General features: G+C 37.3%; 1 protein-coding gene across 1 annotated transcript in view; it reads right to left on the minus strand.

Annotated features, from left to right (window-relative positions):
- GPR158 (G protein-coupled receptor 158) overlaps nucleotides 1–17,116 on the minus strand; it is a 185,918-nt gene that overhangs the window by 68,075 nt on the left and 100,727 nt on the right. Inside the window, exon 5 of the mRNA XM_063149670.1 lies at nucleotides 13,569–13,637. Within this exon, the coding sequence (XP_063005740.1) occupies nucleotides 13,569–13,637 (69 nt within the window). The remainder of the gene's footprint in view (nucleotides 1–13,568; nucleotides 13,638–17,116) is intronic.

A 17,116-nucleotide genomic window follows, 5' to 3' on the forward strand; every position in this document is an offset into this window, starting at 1 on the left:
GAATGAGATAGCAAAGAGAAACCAAAAATAACTGGACTCTAGGGGGCCAGGGAGAAACACAGCAATTTTTTAAAAGAGAAGTCAGGCTGCTAAGATAGAGAGATAGCAATCAGATAAACCAACCAAGTGGTGAGACCCCATATGTGAAACTGCCCAAAACAAATATTTCAAGACTCATATTTAGTTGTGGAGCTGTGAGTACTCAGAAGGCCGTGACCTTCTTTTTCTTCAAGGTTCTTGAACATTTGCTATATATAACACAAGTATTTATGATTTAAAACAAATCCATTCAGGCAGACTGTGACAGGATTGCTTGTGACATGTCTGAGAAAAATGCATTACTTTAAACAGTCTGAGGAAATAAACCTAGCAGATTCAGTGTATCATGCTACAAAATGTCATCTACTTTATGAAAGATATACATGGAGGGTAAAAAAAGAACATTTCTTTGAGCTTGCTTAGATAACTCAAGACATCTCAAAATCCCAAGAATCTCTGCTGTGCTCTCTAGACCAATAGAGCACTCAGTGTTCAGCAACAGGGACTTCTCTGTGCTCAATATAGTTTTCTCTCTTTCACATTGAATGCTTTCAACTTTTTTCAACTTCTTTCTGTTCTCTAACTTATTTCTCAATGATTTTAGACTAAATATCACTTGAAGTTAGATCAAGGTCCCAAATGTCTTGCATTTGTTGAAAGTAACTGAGAATTTTTCTGTCCTTTACTGTTGTCTCAAGAATTCATTTTGTCAACTTCTTTGTTTAATTTGATTCATTATTATTATTATAACTATTAACAGTAACACATACTAATTATGGTATCAAATATAATTAGTTATCAATTTCACATTTGCAAGTTCTTGATCACATCTGGTGCCTGCTATGCACACTGGAGAGTCAAACCAGAAATTTCACAACTACATCATTTGATACGAAAGGCTTTTGATGTTAACAGGTTAGCCCAGTTCACAAACACTTGTGAAAAATACAATATACTATGGGTTTCCTTTTCAAATGTAGTGAGCACTGATGTCCCTTTTCCTAAACAGACAAAATATTCTGCCTGAGAAAAGAGGTGCTCCTTATCATTTGTTAATCCCACAACCAACAGCAGTAATTACAGCCCATATAAAAACATCTCAGCTCGGGCTCAAGATAGATCAAATTTCTTATCCTGCAAATCTAGTAACTTGGAATGTGTTTTGGTTCCAGAAAAGTTACATGAAGAGCAGCTAAAATAGAAAATTTTAATTTTTTATGTATTCTTGGGTTTTATGTATTCTTTCTTTATCTGAAATTGGCAGGTATCTTATTGCTGCCAATAATTAACTTATTAATCTTGCTTAAGTCTTCTATGCTAAGCATTTAGAGTATGTTTCTGATTCAGCTGTCTTTCAAAATTCCTGGGTCTTCAAACAACTGAGCTTGTGATTCTAACAGAGCCTTACATTGAATTAATGGTTAATAAAATGTTCCTTAGGGTTTTAAAATACTTGTTATGACAGCATTTTGCCTTCTTGTAGCAACAATTGGTGATTACTTGAACACAGAGTGCCTGCCACTATGGCAGTAACTTATTTTGATTATGATTTCAAAGATGTAAAAATGCCTTAAGGCTTGGAAAGTAGATACAAGTTTAATAAATATGGATATAAATAGCTGACTAAATAACCCACCACTCAGATTTTATAGATCAGTTCTCTGCAGATGTCAAGGCAATGCCACCAATAAAGGAAGAAAAAAGGATGAGCTGACTCTAGGGGCCAGCAAGCCCTGTCAAATTTTTTAAAAACCCCACATTTCAAGTGTTCAGCATGAGGTGATGCCAGATTAAGAATTTAAGAGAGAGAGAGTTGGACATTAAGAATACTTGTTCTGTATATAGCATTCCAGTATGTGCTGGGGATTAGGTTGTTAACAAATTAAGCAAGATTTATACATTCAACAACATACTGCTGGAATATATACAGTCTTTTTACTCTGACTAATGTGACAATTTATACACTTGGATTGACATAGAAGAAGAGATCTGGAGGTTAAATCATAGATCCATGTTTTTAAAACTGTGCTTACTCAGAACAAATTATTTCCTCTAGAAAATTACAAAATTTAAAAGGAAGATGAAAGTTCAAATAAAATACAATGCTTGAATGAAGTGTGGAAAGGACTTCCTTATGCCAACATAACCTCCTTTACCTTTATTCCTAAAAGTTATAGAATCACAGAACCACAGAATCTGCTGATTTGGAAGGGATCCACAAGGATCACTGTGTCCAGCTCCTGGCCCTGCACAGGACAGCCCCAAGAATCACACCCTGTGCCTGAGAGCATTGTCCAAATGCCTCTGGAACTCTGCCAGGCTGCTGCTGTGACCATGCCCTGGGGAGCTGCTCCAGTGCTCAACCACCCTCTGGGGGAAGAACCTTTTTCAACATCCAACCTAAACCTGACACAACTTCAGGCCATTCCCTCGGGTCCTGCCACTGGTCACAGGAGTGAAGAGATCAGTGCCTGCCCCTCCTCATCTCCCCAGGCTGCAGTGAGGTCTCCCCTCAGCCTCCTCTTTTCCAGGCTGAACAAACCAAATTACCTCAGTCACTCCTCATATGGCTTCCCTTCAAGACCCTTCACCATCCTCATTGCCCTCCTTTGGACACTCACTAATAGTTCAATATATTTCTTATCTTTTTTTATCTTATCTTTTTTTATTTCTTGTAGTAACTTCATCACAGTCTGCATAAGTACCAGCATATAGATACTATACTTTGTATAGTGTCCCTGTGTGATACACATGTAACAGGTTTAAGTATTTCTTTCAGTAAAAATGATCAAAAATGTTTGGATCATACCGGAAAACTGTATCAATATAAATTTAATAGAAAAAAAAAAGTTAAATAAAGAACTATTAAGATGCCTCTATGAAAAATTATTTCTTATCCAAATTTTGTACACACCACAAAGTAGACCCAAACCTCTTTGTAACAACCTCTCGGTGGGCAAACGCTGTCAGAGATGAAGCGCTGCTGCTGGAACGGCAGCCAGCCATGGCAGCAGCATAGGGAATGCTCTCCTGACAGAAATTCCTAACACATCTGTATGCCACCACAAAGCACCAAGATTGCAGCACACCCAAGGAGCACACTCAGCCTTTGTGGTGGATCTGCCCATGTGCACCAGTGCAACACACTCAAAATATGTCAGAATTTATGTGTGTGCATGCTATGACTATGGTTAGCATTTCCCAATGTATTTGACCCTTTCAGATTACTTTAACAAATTACTGTTACATTGATAAAGTTTCCAGGTATTCCAAGGAAATGCTTAGATTTCCTTTTGCCTGGTTTTTGCCTCACTGCCTTTCTCACCAGCCTTGAGTCAATCTCACACAGGACATATACAGCAAGGACCCTCTACTGTCTGCAATATATAAGAGCAAACCTGACAGGCAACCCAGTAATCATTACTTTCCAAGGGGTAAGTAATTAGCAGAAATTATAAATTAGCAGAGCAGTTTCACATGGAACCAGTATTAGGCTTTTTTCTATCAGTATTTTTATCTTTTCAAGCATAACTCAAATATTCTCAGATAGTTCTCATAAAGTACCTATACTCTCTAGAAGAATAAAAACAGTTGTATGCTACCAGTCCTCTGAAGATATGAGAAATTCACCATTAACTGTGTCCTTGCTCACACCCTTAAAAAATTATTTTTAAATACTTTCACTGTTATTATTAGTAACAGTCATTTGTAATGTGATTCTTACTCATTGATCAGGACCCTGCTGTGCACAGTGCAGCAATGCCAAACATCCCTGTACCAAAGGGTTCATAATTTAAATATGAGATGAGAAACCGCACATCAATACAGAGGAAGCAAAAGGAAAGAATAAAAGATTTATATTCCACAATTATGTAAGTGGTGTTTTAGGAGAGGAGAAGAAAGGTTGCAAGGAGTAGTGAGAAATAACTGTAGGCAAGCAAAGAACAAGCACTGAATGTACAATCTGTGGTTTTATAAATATCTTCTATAACACGTAGTCGTGACAATAAGAGTCCTGACTGTATTAAGGTACAAGATGCCATTTGTGTCTTGTTTTCATTTCTATACTGTTTGGTTGCTCAATTTTGGATTAATTTTCCAGTTCCTATACTTGACTTTTTGCTGTATTTTAATTCTCGGGGGAAAGTTCTCTATTCTATTTTCTCACTATCATTGTTTTCCTTTTCTCTTTACATTGCTTTTAATGATTCAGCCATATGCACAGTAATAAAAACTTTGTACTATCAGTATTATAATTCTGTAAAATTTTTCCAGTGCAAAGATTTCACTAGTTCTCATATACTTTTGCCTGCAAACTGCAAACTCTCAACTTCTAGCAGTTGATATTATAAACCATAAAGACACCATTGCCTGAATCTTCTCAGTTCTCAGCTTGTAGAATGACTATGGGCTGCCTCATCGCTGATGGATAAAATCTCCTTAAGGATCTCTTCCAAAAACATCAACTCTTCTCTTTCTCCACTGAGTATTGAATTTCTTATCTCTCCTAATCATTAACCATTAATCACCCTTCATGGTGAAACACTTAAAATCTGAGTAGATGCTTAGGAAATACCTAATGCATTCATACATAAAAGAAGAGAGACTGAGGAGAAAAACCAAAGGAGAAAAAACCCCATAATTCAGTTCCTGTATTATCCTGAATATGTATTATTCACAGGGAACAGGCTTTGAGATGGAAACTCTGTCTTTTCCTTTTGGTCTTTGTTGATGCAGAGTAGTCTGTGAAGTGACAAGGAAGATAATAGGCAGGATATAATGTTTTGTTACTCACCTGTACATATTATACTGGTCAATGTCTTATTTCAACCTCATTTTCCAAGGCATGGTGAGTCATAATATTGCCAGTTTCCCCCTGACAGCATTGGCTTACAAGTGCACCCAATTTCATACCAGAAACAGCATGGTAGTACCAGCTTATCTAAGCTTATCAAGTCTTGCTCAAGCATTAATTGCTTCTGCTTTCATTTTGCTTCAGATTCTTGTTGATGCAGATCACAAGAACCACAATGCAGGCAATAGCTGAATCTAGCAAGTTCAGCAAGATTAAAGACAACCTAGAGGCCTTTCACTTGACCATAGGTGTTGTTCCTTGGGTCTTGGGTATGAAAGCATGAGTAAACAAAGAGAAAAGGCATTTTATAGGAAAAAAGGAACATGTCCCCAACTTTCATGAAAGACACTTGGATAAGTGAAAAAGAATGACTGACAATTATCTCCCACCAACATGCAGTCTCACAGGTGCTAAACTAATGACAGAAGGAAAACCACTGATGCAAGGGCTATGCCCTACTGAAAGTATGTATGTGGTGACTAATATTTTGAATATTTTCCTTTCTGGCACAGCTCAATCATGGCTCATCTATACTATCAAAACCACTTGCCTCTTTGGTTTTATAATTTACAAAAATGTAATATTGTGTCTTTCAATATCTTTCTTGTAAAAGTTCTTTCACAGATTTTGAACTAATACATGAGAGTGTCTTTTTTTCATGTGTCAATTTTTCATAAATTTAAGTCACTAGAGAAAAATTCAAACATATTCTAAGCATCTTGCTATTGACTCAGTTCACTTGCCAAGTGATCAATGAGGTCATCAAAATGTTTGGCTGAGAAAGTCATTCCTTTCTAGTTTATATGCCCTGAGACCCAACAGGAATTATGTAATAGATATATAAAAGACTAAACATAAAAGTGTTATATAAAAGACTTTCTTCCTCTTCTCTAACTCCAATTCAGCAGAAACAGTGGGCCAAATGAAGACTCTCACTGATTAAACTTTTTCAATCAGGTGTTCCTCAGAATTTCTTTGGCATGGAAGTGGCTCTGCTGTGTTCTCCTGCTGGAGTGCTTGCCAAGCACCAAAGGTTCAGCTCTGGAGAGCAGAGCAATGAGGACGGATTATTAGAACATGGTTCCAGGCTTTAGTAAGGAACATACTATGAATATGTCCCAGCACTATTTTCCTCCATTTGAATGCACCCACATTTTACCCTCTGATAATTTTTGTGTTTCAAAGCTTTTTATGATCAGAAAAGAGTTACCCACACTTTCGCTTTTCAAATGTAGCACATTTTTAACTTACACATTCGTTACTACTCAAGCTGTATCAAAAAAATTTTACATCCCCTGACTAAAAATTGTGCACTGTTTTTCAGGACTGCAGTCTGGTTTTACATCACTTCTTTGAAAAGAGTGTATTAATATAGAGTTTTATCTACGGATTCTTGTGTGTATAAGTTTACTCATGCAAGTTACTTCAGTGGAATTATAAGTAAAGAGGAAACACCACAAGATCTTGCTCTGCTCCCCTCTCTACAAGATTAATTTCTCTGAATGAAGGGCTGGCAAGACTGTACCACATAAGTGCCTACAAGCTGGCAGTGCAAGATATTAATTTAAAATAAAAGGGTCAACAAAAACCCAACGCAGCAGTTGGCTAAGGTCACTGGCTGCTGTCCTTTTCTCTCCTACTCTCAACCTTTTCACACACATACTTGGCTATTCAGTGAACTCAGACTCTGAAAAATGTGCCCTTTGAACTTCTCAAAAAAAGCTTTCAGAGTAACAAACCCAGCAATGCCCTCCTACAATACCTACTGCACCTTCAAATCCACTGAAGGGGAAGATTGAATTTTGTCACTGTATCACAAGTAATGCCACAAGGATGAGCAAGATGTGAAAGAATAGTAAGATCAGTACCTGTACCTTCACTGACCTATCTTCAGCCTGCCATGTATAGGTCTCATGACATGGTCCAGCAACATCCCATATTTTATCACTATCCAAAAAAACTACAACCATGGGACTTTACTGCATGCCTGCACACCGCCTGATTGGGTAGTCTCCATCCCTGCAGGTTCTTAAGACCTATAAAAATAAAGCCTCAGTAACCTTGTCTTGTATGAAGTCCTACAGCTGACTGTCCTTTGCACAGAAGTTGGAGTAGAGGCCTCTTGAGGTCCCTCCCAGCTTAAGGTAACCTGGGAACACAGCACACAGACACACCCAAACACAGAGAACATACACAAACACTCCTCACCAAATTCCACCTGTATAATCTCTTAGAATTTATGATGTCAAAGCTCTACTATGCTCTAACATAGTTTGACTGAGTTTCCACTACTTTAAACTTTTGTCATATACACAGAGATGCCAATATGTAACTAAAATCAGAAGACATATAGCTCTGCCTCACAGTTCTTCATGTGGATAATCACATATACAGCAGCCTCTAGTAACCTCCCTGCCAAAATTTTTTAGGATAGCTATGTAGATTAGTGACAACAGAACCATGAAGAAATATCCCATGATTCTTATTTTTCTGACATTTTAAATAAACGTATTCAAAAAGCAGAAAATATTCAGTGCTTGCTTCTTATCAGTCAAAGCAGTCATAAATATTTTTCTTAGCATGGTTCAGGGCAAGAACACAAGTGTTTCCAGTACCTATGGGGTTTCTGTATTTTGTAGCCTGTAATGCAGAGGCTACACCAGCTGACTTCTGGTTTTTGCATTTAAAGCAAGCTGGCTCTCAAAAAAAGGTACTGGTTTACTGGTTGCATGTTAACTCCAAAAAGTATGTTCATCTGACCAGGACATTGACCAAGAGAGACTAACCACTGCATCATCTTCGGCCTGGTTCCCTCACCTCTATGCCAAGCATACAATGTACATATAAAATCTTTGCACCATGGTATTTAAAACCTGACTTTTGCATTTGCTGGATATCTAATCCACTGTGATCCAAATAAAATTTTAAAAAATCTTCCTAGGGTACTGGAAGGTACTAGGGTACTAGGGAAATCTGCTGTGATTATTTTAGAGCAGATATTTACACCGTGTCCTTGGACTTCAGTGACATGAACAACAAAGACAGGTCTGTTCTTCACCTGAACAATGATGAGTGTTCACTCTAAAAACCTTAAACACTCTTTTGTGACTAAAGGCAATGTGGTTATATCCTGACAAAGAATTAGCCTGAAACATCTGGGATATCAGAGCAGACTTGCAGTGCTAAATGTGTAGGAAAAAGCAAATTTTTCAGTTGGCCTCAGAGCACATCAATATGTATGGAATAAACAGTGACAGTGCTTTTGTAACACATCCCTTATTTGAGGGACAAATGCATAAGAGTATTTCACAGTGTTCTATTTTCACATTCATTAATGTCAAAACCAGAGCTTTCCAGTGACCTTGTTCTGCTCAGGACTGTTATCACTAATGGACCTATCATAGTCTTATGCTCCCAAACTTCACAGCTCATTTCTTCCATGCTAATGCACATACAGATTGTTTGAGGGGAAAAAAAAGCATATCCATATCTAAGCTCCATGACTCCCCAATTTCTATTATTTCTCATAACACAAAAAGGTAGGTGATTTTAGCTTGAGTGTGAAAGAGGGAGTAAGACAACCCTAGAAACAGATCTTAACTCCTAACACATGCAACAAGATGTCTGAGCACAAAGTTTTCTCCAGGATTCACTACTCAACTATTTCATGAGCATTAGGAAGTCAATGCCCCCCAACCCACAGCTCCATTTCCCTAAACTGATAACAATATTGCCTTTTTATAATTTGCAGCTTGGAAAAATAGAGGAAAGCTGTAATAAATTTGGATTTATTTTTTTTTAGCCAAAGGAAGGGAAGAGAAGAGTGAAAGAAAAAACTGTAAGTATTTAAAAAGATACTCTGCAGCCTCCAAAGCCAGTCCATCTTATCAGCTAGCTGACATCACTGTTACAAGATTCAGCCTCTGTCTAAAAACTTTCACTTGCTAGAATTTAAATCTAGTACTTCTTATCTACTATATCAACAGAGGAAGAGAAGAAATTATTGAGACGAGATGGGGAAGAAATTATTCCCTTGGCCTTTGCATCATCATACTCACTTAACTTTAATCACTGACTGTAGAAATTCTTTTATATCATTATATCATGCAATCCATTGTATGTATTTTGGAGTTTCAGTCAATGTAGATGAGCAGTATGGGAACTATTTAATATAGCAGATAATCTGAGCTGCCTATGGTGGAATTCATCACTATTTGAGGCAAGTACCTTATTTATAGTCCCTGAAGTGTTGGCCATGATGCACCTCATCCTCAAGTCCCAAGTCTAAAACAAGTCATAAAAGGCCCAGTTTCTCTCCAGGATTTGGTGAGCAGAGGGTGGCTGTCTCAGCTATGGATGCACACATCAGAAACACAGACTCACAGAATTTCATTTGCAAGGGGGCTTTGCAGGTCATCTTGTCCAGCCCCTGCCCAAAACTAGGCCACGTTGCTCAGACCTGGGCCCAGTCAAGTTCGGACATCTGCAAATTTCATAAACTCTGACAAAGAGTTTTGGTAATTGACAATTCAAGCAGTTTAGAAAGTTTCTTGATATCTTAACAGAATCTCCTATTTTTCAACTTGTGTCCATCACAGATGTCTAAAATCACCTGAGATCTCATCCTTACAATGCAATTAACAGGCTACTCTCTTACAACATCGTGCTACTGCTTACTTTACTTGAAGGTCTTTGTAGCAACCAAAGAGTTTTTAAACTTGTGTGAAACTTTGAAATGTGTGTTCCAAGCATTAGCAAGACAGGGAGTCAAGAAAGGTCTAAAGGTTTCAAAATAGTGTTTCTGGACAAGGAAAGTAATGGGATTCCTCCCCTTGGATGTCAAGTACAGAAATTAAGGGACTCATCCATAAGATGGTTGGGTTTTGGCTTTCTGTTCAAAATCTAAGAAAAAAGAAATATAAACAAAATCAATTAGAAAGTCTAGTGTTCATTTGGAGGAGATCCACTGATAATTGGAAAGACTAAGTTAAGGGAAATTAGAGATGTTACTATGAGATTGCAGAAAACATAAGAAATGAGAGCTTCAGAAATGTGAACTGCCCAGCAACTTCTGAGTAAAATCCATGCATTTGTAATAGATGAAGCTCATCTGCCTGCTTATAATTCAGGAAAGATCAGTGTTGTTATGAGTATAGCAGAACTTGAATAATAAATTTAGGTGGAGGCCATCATTTGCACTTCCCATTTGGTTAGAAGGGCATTGTAACAGCTGTTTCTCTCATCAAAAGCAGCAGACTGGTGATATTATTTTTCAATTAATGATGTTACACTATGAATAGATTACTGCATGTAGGCATGAAAACAACAACAATTAGTGAAAGAAATTCAGCAATGTAACAAAGTAAGTTTTGGTTTTCATTTAATTGGAGGGTAGGGAAAGTCAGAGATGGAATAAACCCCTTCTAGACCCAGTGAAATTTGTATGCTGAAGGCTCTCAAAACAATCCGAGCCAGACTGAGTAAACAGATCTAGAAAGAAAGAATTAGGGAAGTGTAGAAGAGTGGAGAACAAAGATGCCAAAGACTTCAAGCAGAGCAGAGAAAATCTAAGTGGATTTTGTTTTTTAAACAAGAGTGTAATTTTGCACTGAATCCTCAAATGAATAGAGATTTCAGTTATTTGGAACTGAAATGCCACCCCTAAGTATCTTTACATTGTTACATGCACTAAGCCAAGCTGTGTAATTCCACACTTGGTTGACTGTGAAAGCAAAGCTTTTTAATTTTACATTCCAAATCACAATAGAAGAAGAGGTGATACCAAAGGAAAACAGCCTTATGTTAGAAGACAACACCCTACTGCAGTGGTGCTTATGAACTCCATTCCATACATTAAGTCACATTTCCTACTATCCGTGCAAAACACAGCCTAGTTTGGGTGTATAAGATGTGAGATCTATATTAACTAGTCTTAGAGTTCTATTGTACTCCTCTAGCATAAAATAAGGACCAAATCAAATAGCTGAAACCATGACCTCTGGGCACATATTACTATGTCTTTAACCACATCTCTAAGTCACAGAATATTCCCCATTCTTCTTGGAAGCAAATAAAAACACCAAATAACATGAAGGGGTAAATAAATATAACCCAGTAAAAATAAAATCTGCTTTGCATGTCCATGACTTATGACCAACATGTATATTGATAATATATGCTCTACATCCTGCTATGAATGAATGTGTGTGAATGTCAGCTGGTGAAAACAAGACTCTTTCAAAGCCTGGGTTTTCTTTCTTGTGTCATTCTTCTCTGCTTTGTGCTCCTTTCCCAGACAATAAGCAGGTGAGCACATTTAGATTCTGTCCATGTACAGCAAAACATCAACAGTTCAAATTCCAAGGACCCACCCCTCATAATTCACACCTTGCAGCTTTTCTTTCTTAAAAAGACTATGCCTTACAGCTTTCACACATCTACTGTTTCACTGTCTTGCCCTGCATCAGAAATTGATGAAAAATTCCTTGCAGTTAATTGAGGGACAGAGATATTGGAAAGCTGAACTTTCCAATCTTCTTTGATTTTACAAAACCATATTTTTCTGGTTGGTGAAATCAGGATTAATTTCTCTGTCTGAAAATGCAAAGGACCTCCCAGTATCACATTTGCTACATCCCTCCCCTAAAACCCTCAAAATAGAAATGATAAAATTGCTCTCTTTCTTTTCCTCGAGTCTGTAGGAGTAACAGCCTGATTAGTAATTCCCTGTATAAGAAAGAAGAGTGCCCCAGCAAAGAGCGTGGGAACATAAAACTGCTAGAAGAGAGAAGCCAAGTCTTATACTCTACCTATTAATTTCTAATAGGATGTGTTCTCAGTGGTCAGTTTTATACAGCAGGAGCTTGAGATCCGCAGAGAAAGATAAACTCTGGTCAAGTATCTACATCCCATCTGGGATGGGCTACTCAGCAATTTCCAGCAAAAATTTTTTTCCAAGTAATATGTCAAACTCTCATTTTGCACTCATTGTATATTAAATATCCTAATGTCAGTGAAAAAGAAAAAGAGGCTTAAAAGTCAGTGAAGAGCTGAGGGGATGCTTGGGTTCTTGAACTGCTCCCTCCCACGATCACTTCCTTTCTTTTCCCTCTGCATTCAAAGGTTGTGGATGGTCACCAGCTCTTGCATCCAACACCATGGTCCTTCAAGTCACCTGCTGAGAGAAGCCTTTTTCCACAGCAATATCCCAGTGTTCCAGGTGCTGAGCACCTGAAGAAGCCAGTCACCAAAGGATGCTTGTCCTTCATGAATCACAAGAAATGGAGGATTAAGACAAGAACTGGGAAATGAACTGAAGGATGGGTGACAGGTGAGCAGACTGCAGACACGATTCTGATGGGCTATGATGAGGCTCCTCACACTTTGGAGCTGGGGCTGTACAGTCACTGACTGGTTCTAACTGAGCACCTGCCTGGGGAGGTGCCCAGGGCTCTCTGAGAAAGCAAAGAGGAGACAGCCATGAAAGGAAACCCCTTGCATAATGCTCTATGCCATGAATTTCTGCCAATGCTCCACAGCACCAGCTGAGGAAGCAGTGCATGGGCTTTCTGTTCTGTTCACTGAAAAGAAATATGAAAGAAGCTCTGAAAACCCATGGGAGATGTATTTATTGCAAGTTGCAAAAAACTTTTGTCCAACATGAAAAAACCAAAACCTTTAATTTCCCTGACTTCTGCAAAGTGAAGGATGAAAAAATACATAAAGCTATCCTAGAAAATGCACACACCTTTTCTTTAGAACTTGAAAACGATTCAAGAAAGAATGTATAAAAATTCCACTAGGGTTTGTGTTTATTTATAGTATTCTTCACACATTCCACTGCAGTTTATTTCCTACTTGTTCTACAGCTACTGAAGAGTTTTGTTATCCAGCTCATCTTTCAGTAACTACATGATGGTCTGCAAAAGCACAAAAAATTCTGACTACTGAGGGAAAGAGAACATAAACATATTTTAAAATAGTCCAGAACTCCATCTTTGATTGTCTCCCAACCTGCATGCTTTCTACCAAATTTCTTCAATATACACTTTAATGTCTTGCTTTATCTAGTCATTATTTTGGGTTTATGTGGCAATTACAAGCTCAGCTTTCCTGGGACTTTTGAAAAGAGAATGGACACGTATTTATATGAGTTTTGCGGTATATTTATGAAATTACTTTTTTTTCCACTTACAGGGTAAGGGTAATGCCATCTACTTTCCCAAGATATGGTGTTGAAGATGCCACATGTCTTCAGAAACATCAAAATACATGCCAGTAATGCACTGAAATAATTAATCTCATTTATACTACATTCCAGGGAAATATTTGGTATAATCAGTGTCTTCCTTTTACATACCTTTTTCCCCCCATACCATAGATCAGAGAGGTATTGTCTTTCAAAGCAAAATCTCATCTTAACCCAGAACACCCAAAAACTTCCAATTAAACCACTGGCAATTTTTACCAAATTGAAAATGAAGAATTATTACAAATACAGTAAAACATTTGAGTGTTTTTAAGAATATTTTAAGAGCACAGCATATTCTGTAGTCAGATTCAACTAATAATTAATAAATAGTTTTTACATTTATATTTTTACCAGAGTCATTCATACAGTGTTTTAAAACATTGGCAAGGGTATAATTTTTTTTTAAGTTATATTTTGACTTACCGGGAAGTACAGAAGAAGTGATCCAAAAAGAATGGTTTCCAGCAGCACCAGCCCTGAAGCCCTGATACTCTAGAAGACAAAAACCAACAAAAGACAAAACATTAGAAAATTCTCTCTGTGTGTCATTTTCATAAAGGTACCTTCACTTTTGTAACACTTCCACAGTAATGTTTATTAAGCTGTCTGCTATGCTTGCATGCTCCACACTCTTTAAATCATACACCCATTACAATGGTTGTGTTTTACAAAGTTAAATTTAAAATATCTTTTTCCTATGTTAAATACTATTCAACAGACACTACCTGGATGTTGTATTGCACCTGGATATGATTTGAAATTGCTAAATTTGTTCTCAAGTGTCAAGATTTAGGGATCATGGGAATTAGAGACATGAATTTAATTGTAGAATTTGTTCTGCATTGTTTAAATTTCAGTAGGTCCCTAGAATATTTTTGCTCATTTACTGACTTAGCTTCCATTATAAGTATGAATAATCTACAATTTTACTGAATATAGAATGTGCTCATAGACTGCAAGTGTATCTACTTTTCCTGAAATTTTTGCACAAAGACGTTGATTCATTAACTTGTCAGGATTGTAAAATACTATGCCATTTCCTCACCACTTGTTGGTTAAGAAAACCAACATGGTTTTCTTAATCTTAAAATTTAAAAAATTCAATTCTTTTTCCTAATACAAAGTGTATTCCAATAAGTTTGATTAGTTACGTACAGTGCAACCGCTCCTTATCTTAGAGACAAAACATCAACACTTGTGAGAAACTGAAATGTTGAGGGTTAATGACTCAGAATCAAGCACTGCAAGAGCAGGAGTGCTCTGCTGATACGTGTGAGGGTCAGCCCAGGTGCTGTGAGCACCAGAGGATGACCACGACAAATCAGCCTTAGTTTAGCAAGAAGCTGGGTTTGAGTCACATAAGGGAAGAGGCCAATGAGAAGCAGATCCTGAGAGGTGGGATAATGCTGTTTATCATGCCAGTGCCCTCCCTTCCACGAGTGGCTCCAACATCATACAAGGCAGAGGTCAGTGAGCTCATGGGACTGAAAAATACTCAAACCACTAAAAAATGTTTTCTTTTCTTATTATGTACGAAGCATCCCTATACACCAGAATGACCAACAAAGCAACTGAAATGAGCTCCATTATAGAGAAGATGGAAATTAAATAAACCATCTAAAATCCATTTAACTCCCATGTAGACATTCATTTCTAAACAAGTCTTTCACATCCTGATCAGTCTTTTCTTATCAAGCTTGTTTCTGGGCAGTATGATCATAAGATAACCTGCTGGGACAAAGAACTTCAGCATTTCCAGTTCTTCCATAATAATAAATTATCCCATGATTTTTTCTCACCTGTGCTCTGGTAGGGACCATTCTCTGTGAATGTTATCTATGTGCTTCTGCTTCCTGCCCCAAAAGAAGTGTGGCTTACAGAGCAATGCTGGAATTCAAAATGGGCTTGAATCCAGGTTTTGTCTATACTTTCACCTCAGTCTTTGGTACAAGGAGAGCAGGGGGTTTCACATAATGTTTACAGATATGACTGCTCTTCTAAACAGGATTCCTTGGCAAATGGAATATACATACTAGCAGAGATGAATGCTATCCACAATGATGAAGAAAAGCTCAAAACCTCCAACACAAAATAGTACAACTATTTTTACATAAGTGTAGAGAAAATTTTAAAAAATGGTTATAAACTGAAGTATAAGAATTCTCCCAAACTACATTTTTGAAATGGTTGGCTTTCTTCACTGCAAAGAAAAAGAGCTATTTTAACAGTTGATTTTAAAGTATTTTTATTTCTTCCATAATGACCACTACAGACTAAGAAGTCCAGGAAGAAAAAATTATCCAGCACTAAAACTTTAAAAACAGGGATTAACTAAAGAGAAGAGAACCAAACTAAAGCATAAAGTTTCAAAATTAATTTACTAAAAATATTTTTTAGATATACAGATATTTCCAGAAGTCTGTGAGTAATAGTGTTTCCACCAAAAGCTGAATCTTACACTGTACAGACTTTGCAAATATGGGTCCCTAAGGCATGACTGGGGGCAGGATCACAAATGCTTCACTTTATGGGCATCTGCAAACATACACAGCAGTGAATATGCCCACACACCTGAGGAAAAAAAGCCTTTGCTCCTTCCTCCTTTAAGAAATTTAATGAAAGAAAGGAAATTGATGATCATCCAAAGTCTCCACCAGCCACTGTCCACCTATACAGGCTGCACAAGCAAAATTCTCCAATGGAATTCACAGAAATTAGGGCATTCAAGGACACAGCCCTGAAATTTCATGCACTGGGAATTTCTTCCACGTGGATGCAATACTTGTCTTCTTTTTCTTTTTTATTTTTTCTTTTCTTTTTTAACAGCTGCTTGGAGTGTTTTGCCTCTGTCTTGCTTGTTGGCACTTATTTTGATTTTATTTATTTCTTTCTCTGGCTGTTCATCTTGTGTTTATTGCCACTTTGTCTGTGTGTTCATCTCCCATTCAGGGCTTCATTTCTATCTTTACTTATTTGTGTCAGTAGAACTGTCCTTTCTGGATTTCCTTGTCTCGCTCAATGGTTACACATTGCTGACACCTAATTAATACTGCAATTTATTTTGTTTCTAGCTTAATTCTAACTTTCATACTTAGCTACCTATACCATGCACTTATCTAGGTCTGCAAAGAGTACTGTTTGTGAAGGTCTGATTCATGCTCTCACCCATTCTATACAGGCCACATTAGCAGCCTTTGGGATAAACAGTCATTCCTTATCCTTGAAACTCAGAAAGTAACACCATTTCTGTGAAAAATCCCATTAAGAAAGGAAAGTCATACATGCCTCTTGGCCACTGCTAAAGGGTCATAAATAAATGTTAAATAATTATCTACACGAGGTAAATTTTAAAAAGTGTTGCTGCCCAAGTTGCATCAAGCATAACAAAACAAAAGCTGAATTCATGTATAAACAAGCACAGAAGAGATTGCATTTCAACTGTCTGTGGTCCTAGGCAATCCAGGAAATACAATCAAGGAAATACACAGCATTAATTAGCACTGAATTCCTGAATGTCATCACATAAATCAGTGATATGAGTGTCAGAGTATTTTCATAGTGGAGAAAAAAAAAAAAGCCAAAATATAATTAAAGTCACCCTGTATTGGTTACATTGCGTAATACTGAATTAACTGAACTGAATTAACTGTAGACTTTTGGTGTCAGTCCAGGAAGACTGCAGGTTCCTCCAGAGCCACATGTCACTGTGTATTATATGAGTGTGGTACCATGGAAACCTAGTGAGGGGAAAAGGTTGGCATATTTTGATTTTTTTCACTTTTGTTAAACAGTTTTGCCACTTCTGTAATAAAACGAATGACCAAAGAGGGCTGTGACTTACAGAAAATTTCCTTTTACAAAGTGGTTTCACCAGAATGTGAGCTTGCCTTTCAGATAAATAAAGCATATCAGAAACCATTGGAGGAAAAAAAAATCAGATACACTTCTTCTTTAATCTCAACTTTGAATAC

The sequence above is a fragment of the Melospiza melodia genome, chromosome 1, assembly GCF_035770615.1.
Source record: "Melospiza melodia melodia isolate bMelMel2 chromosome 1, bMelMel2.pri, whole genome shotgun sequence".
Taxonomy (NCBI): Eukaryota; Metazoa; Chordata; class Aves; order Passeriformes; family Passerellidae; genus Melospiza; species Melospiza melodia.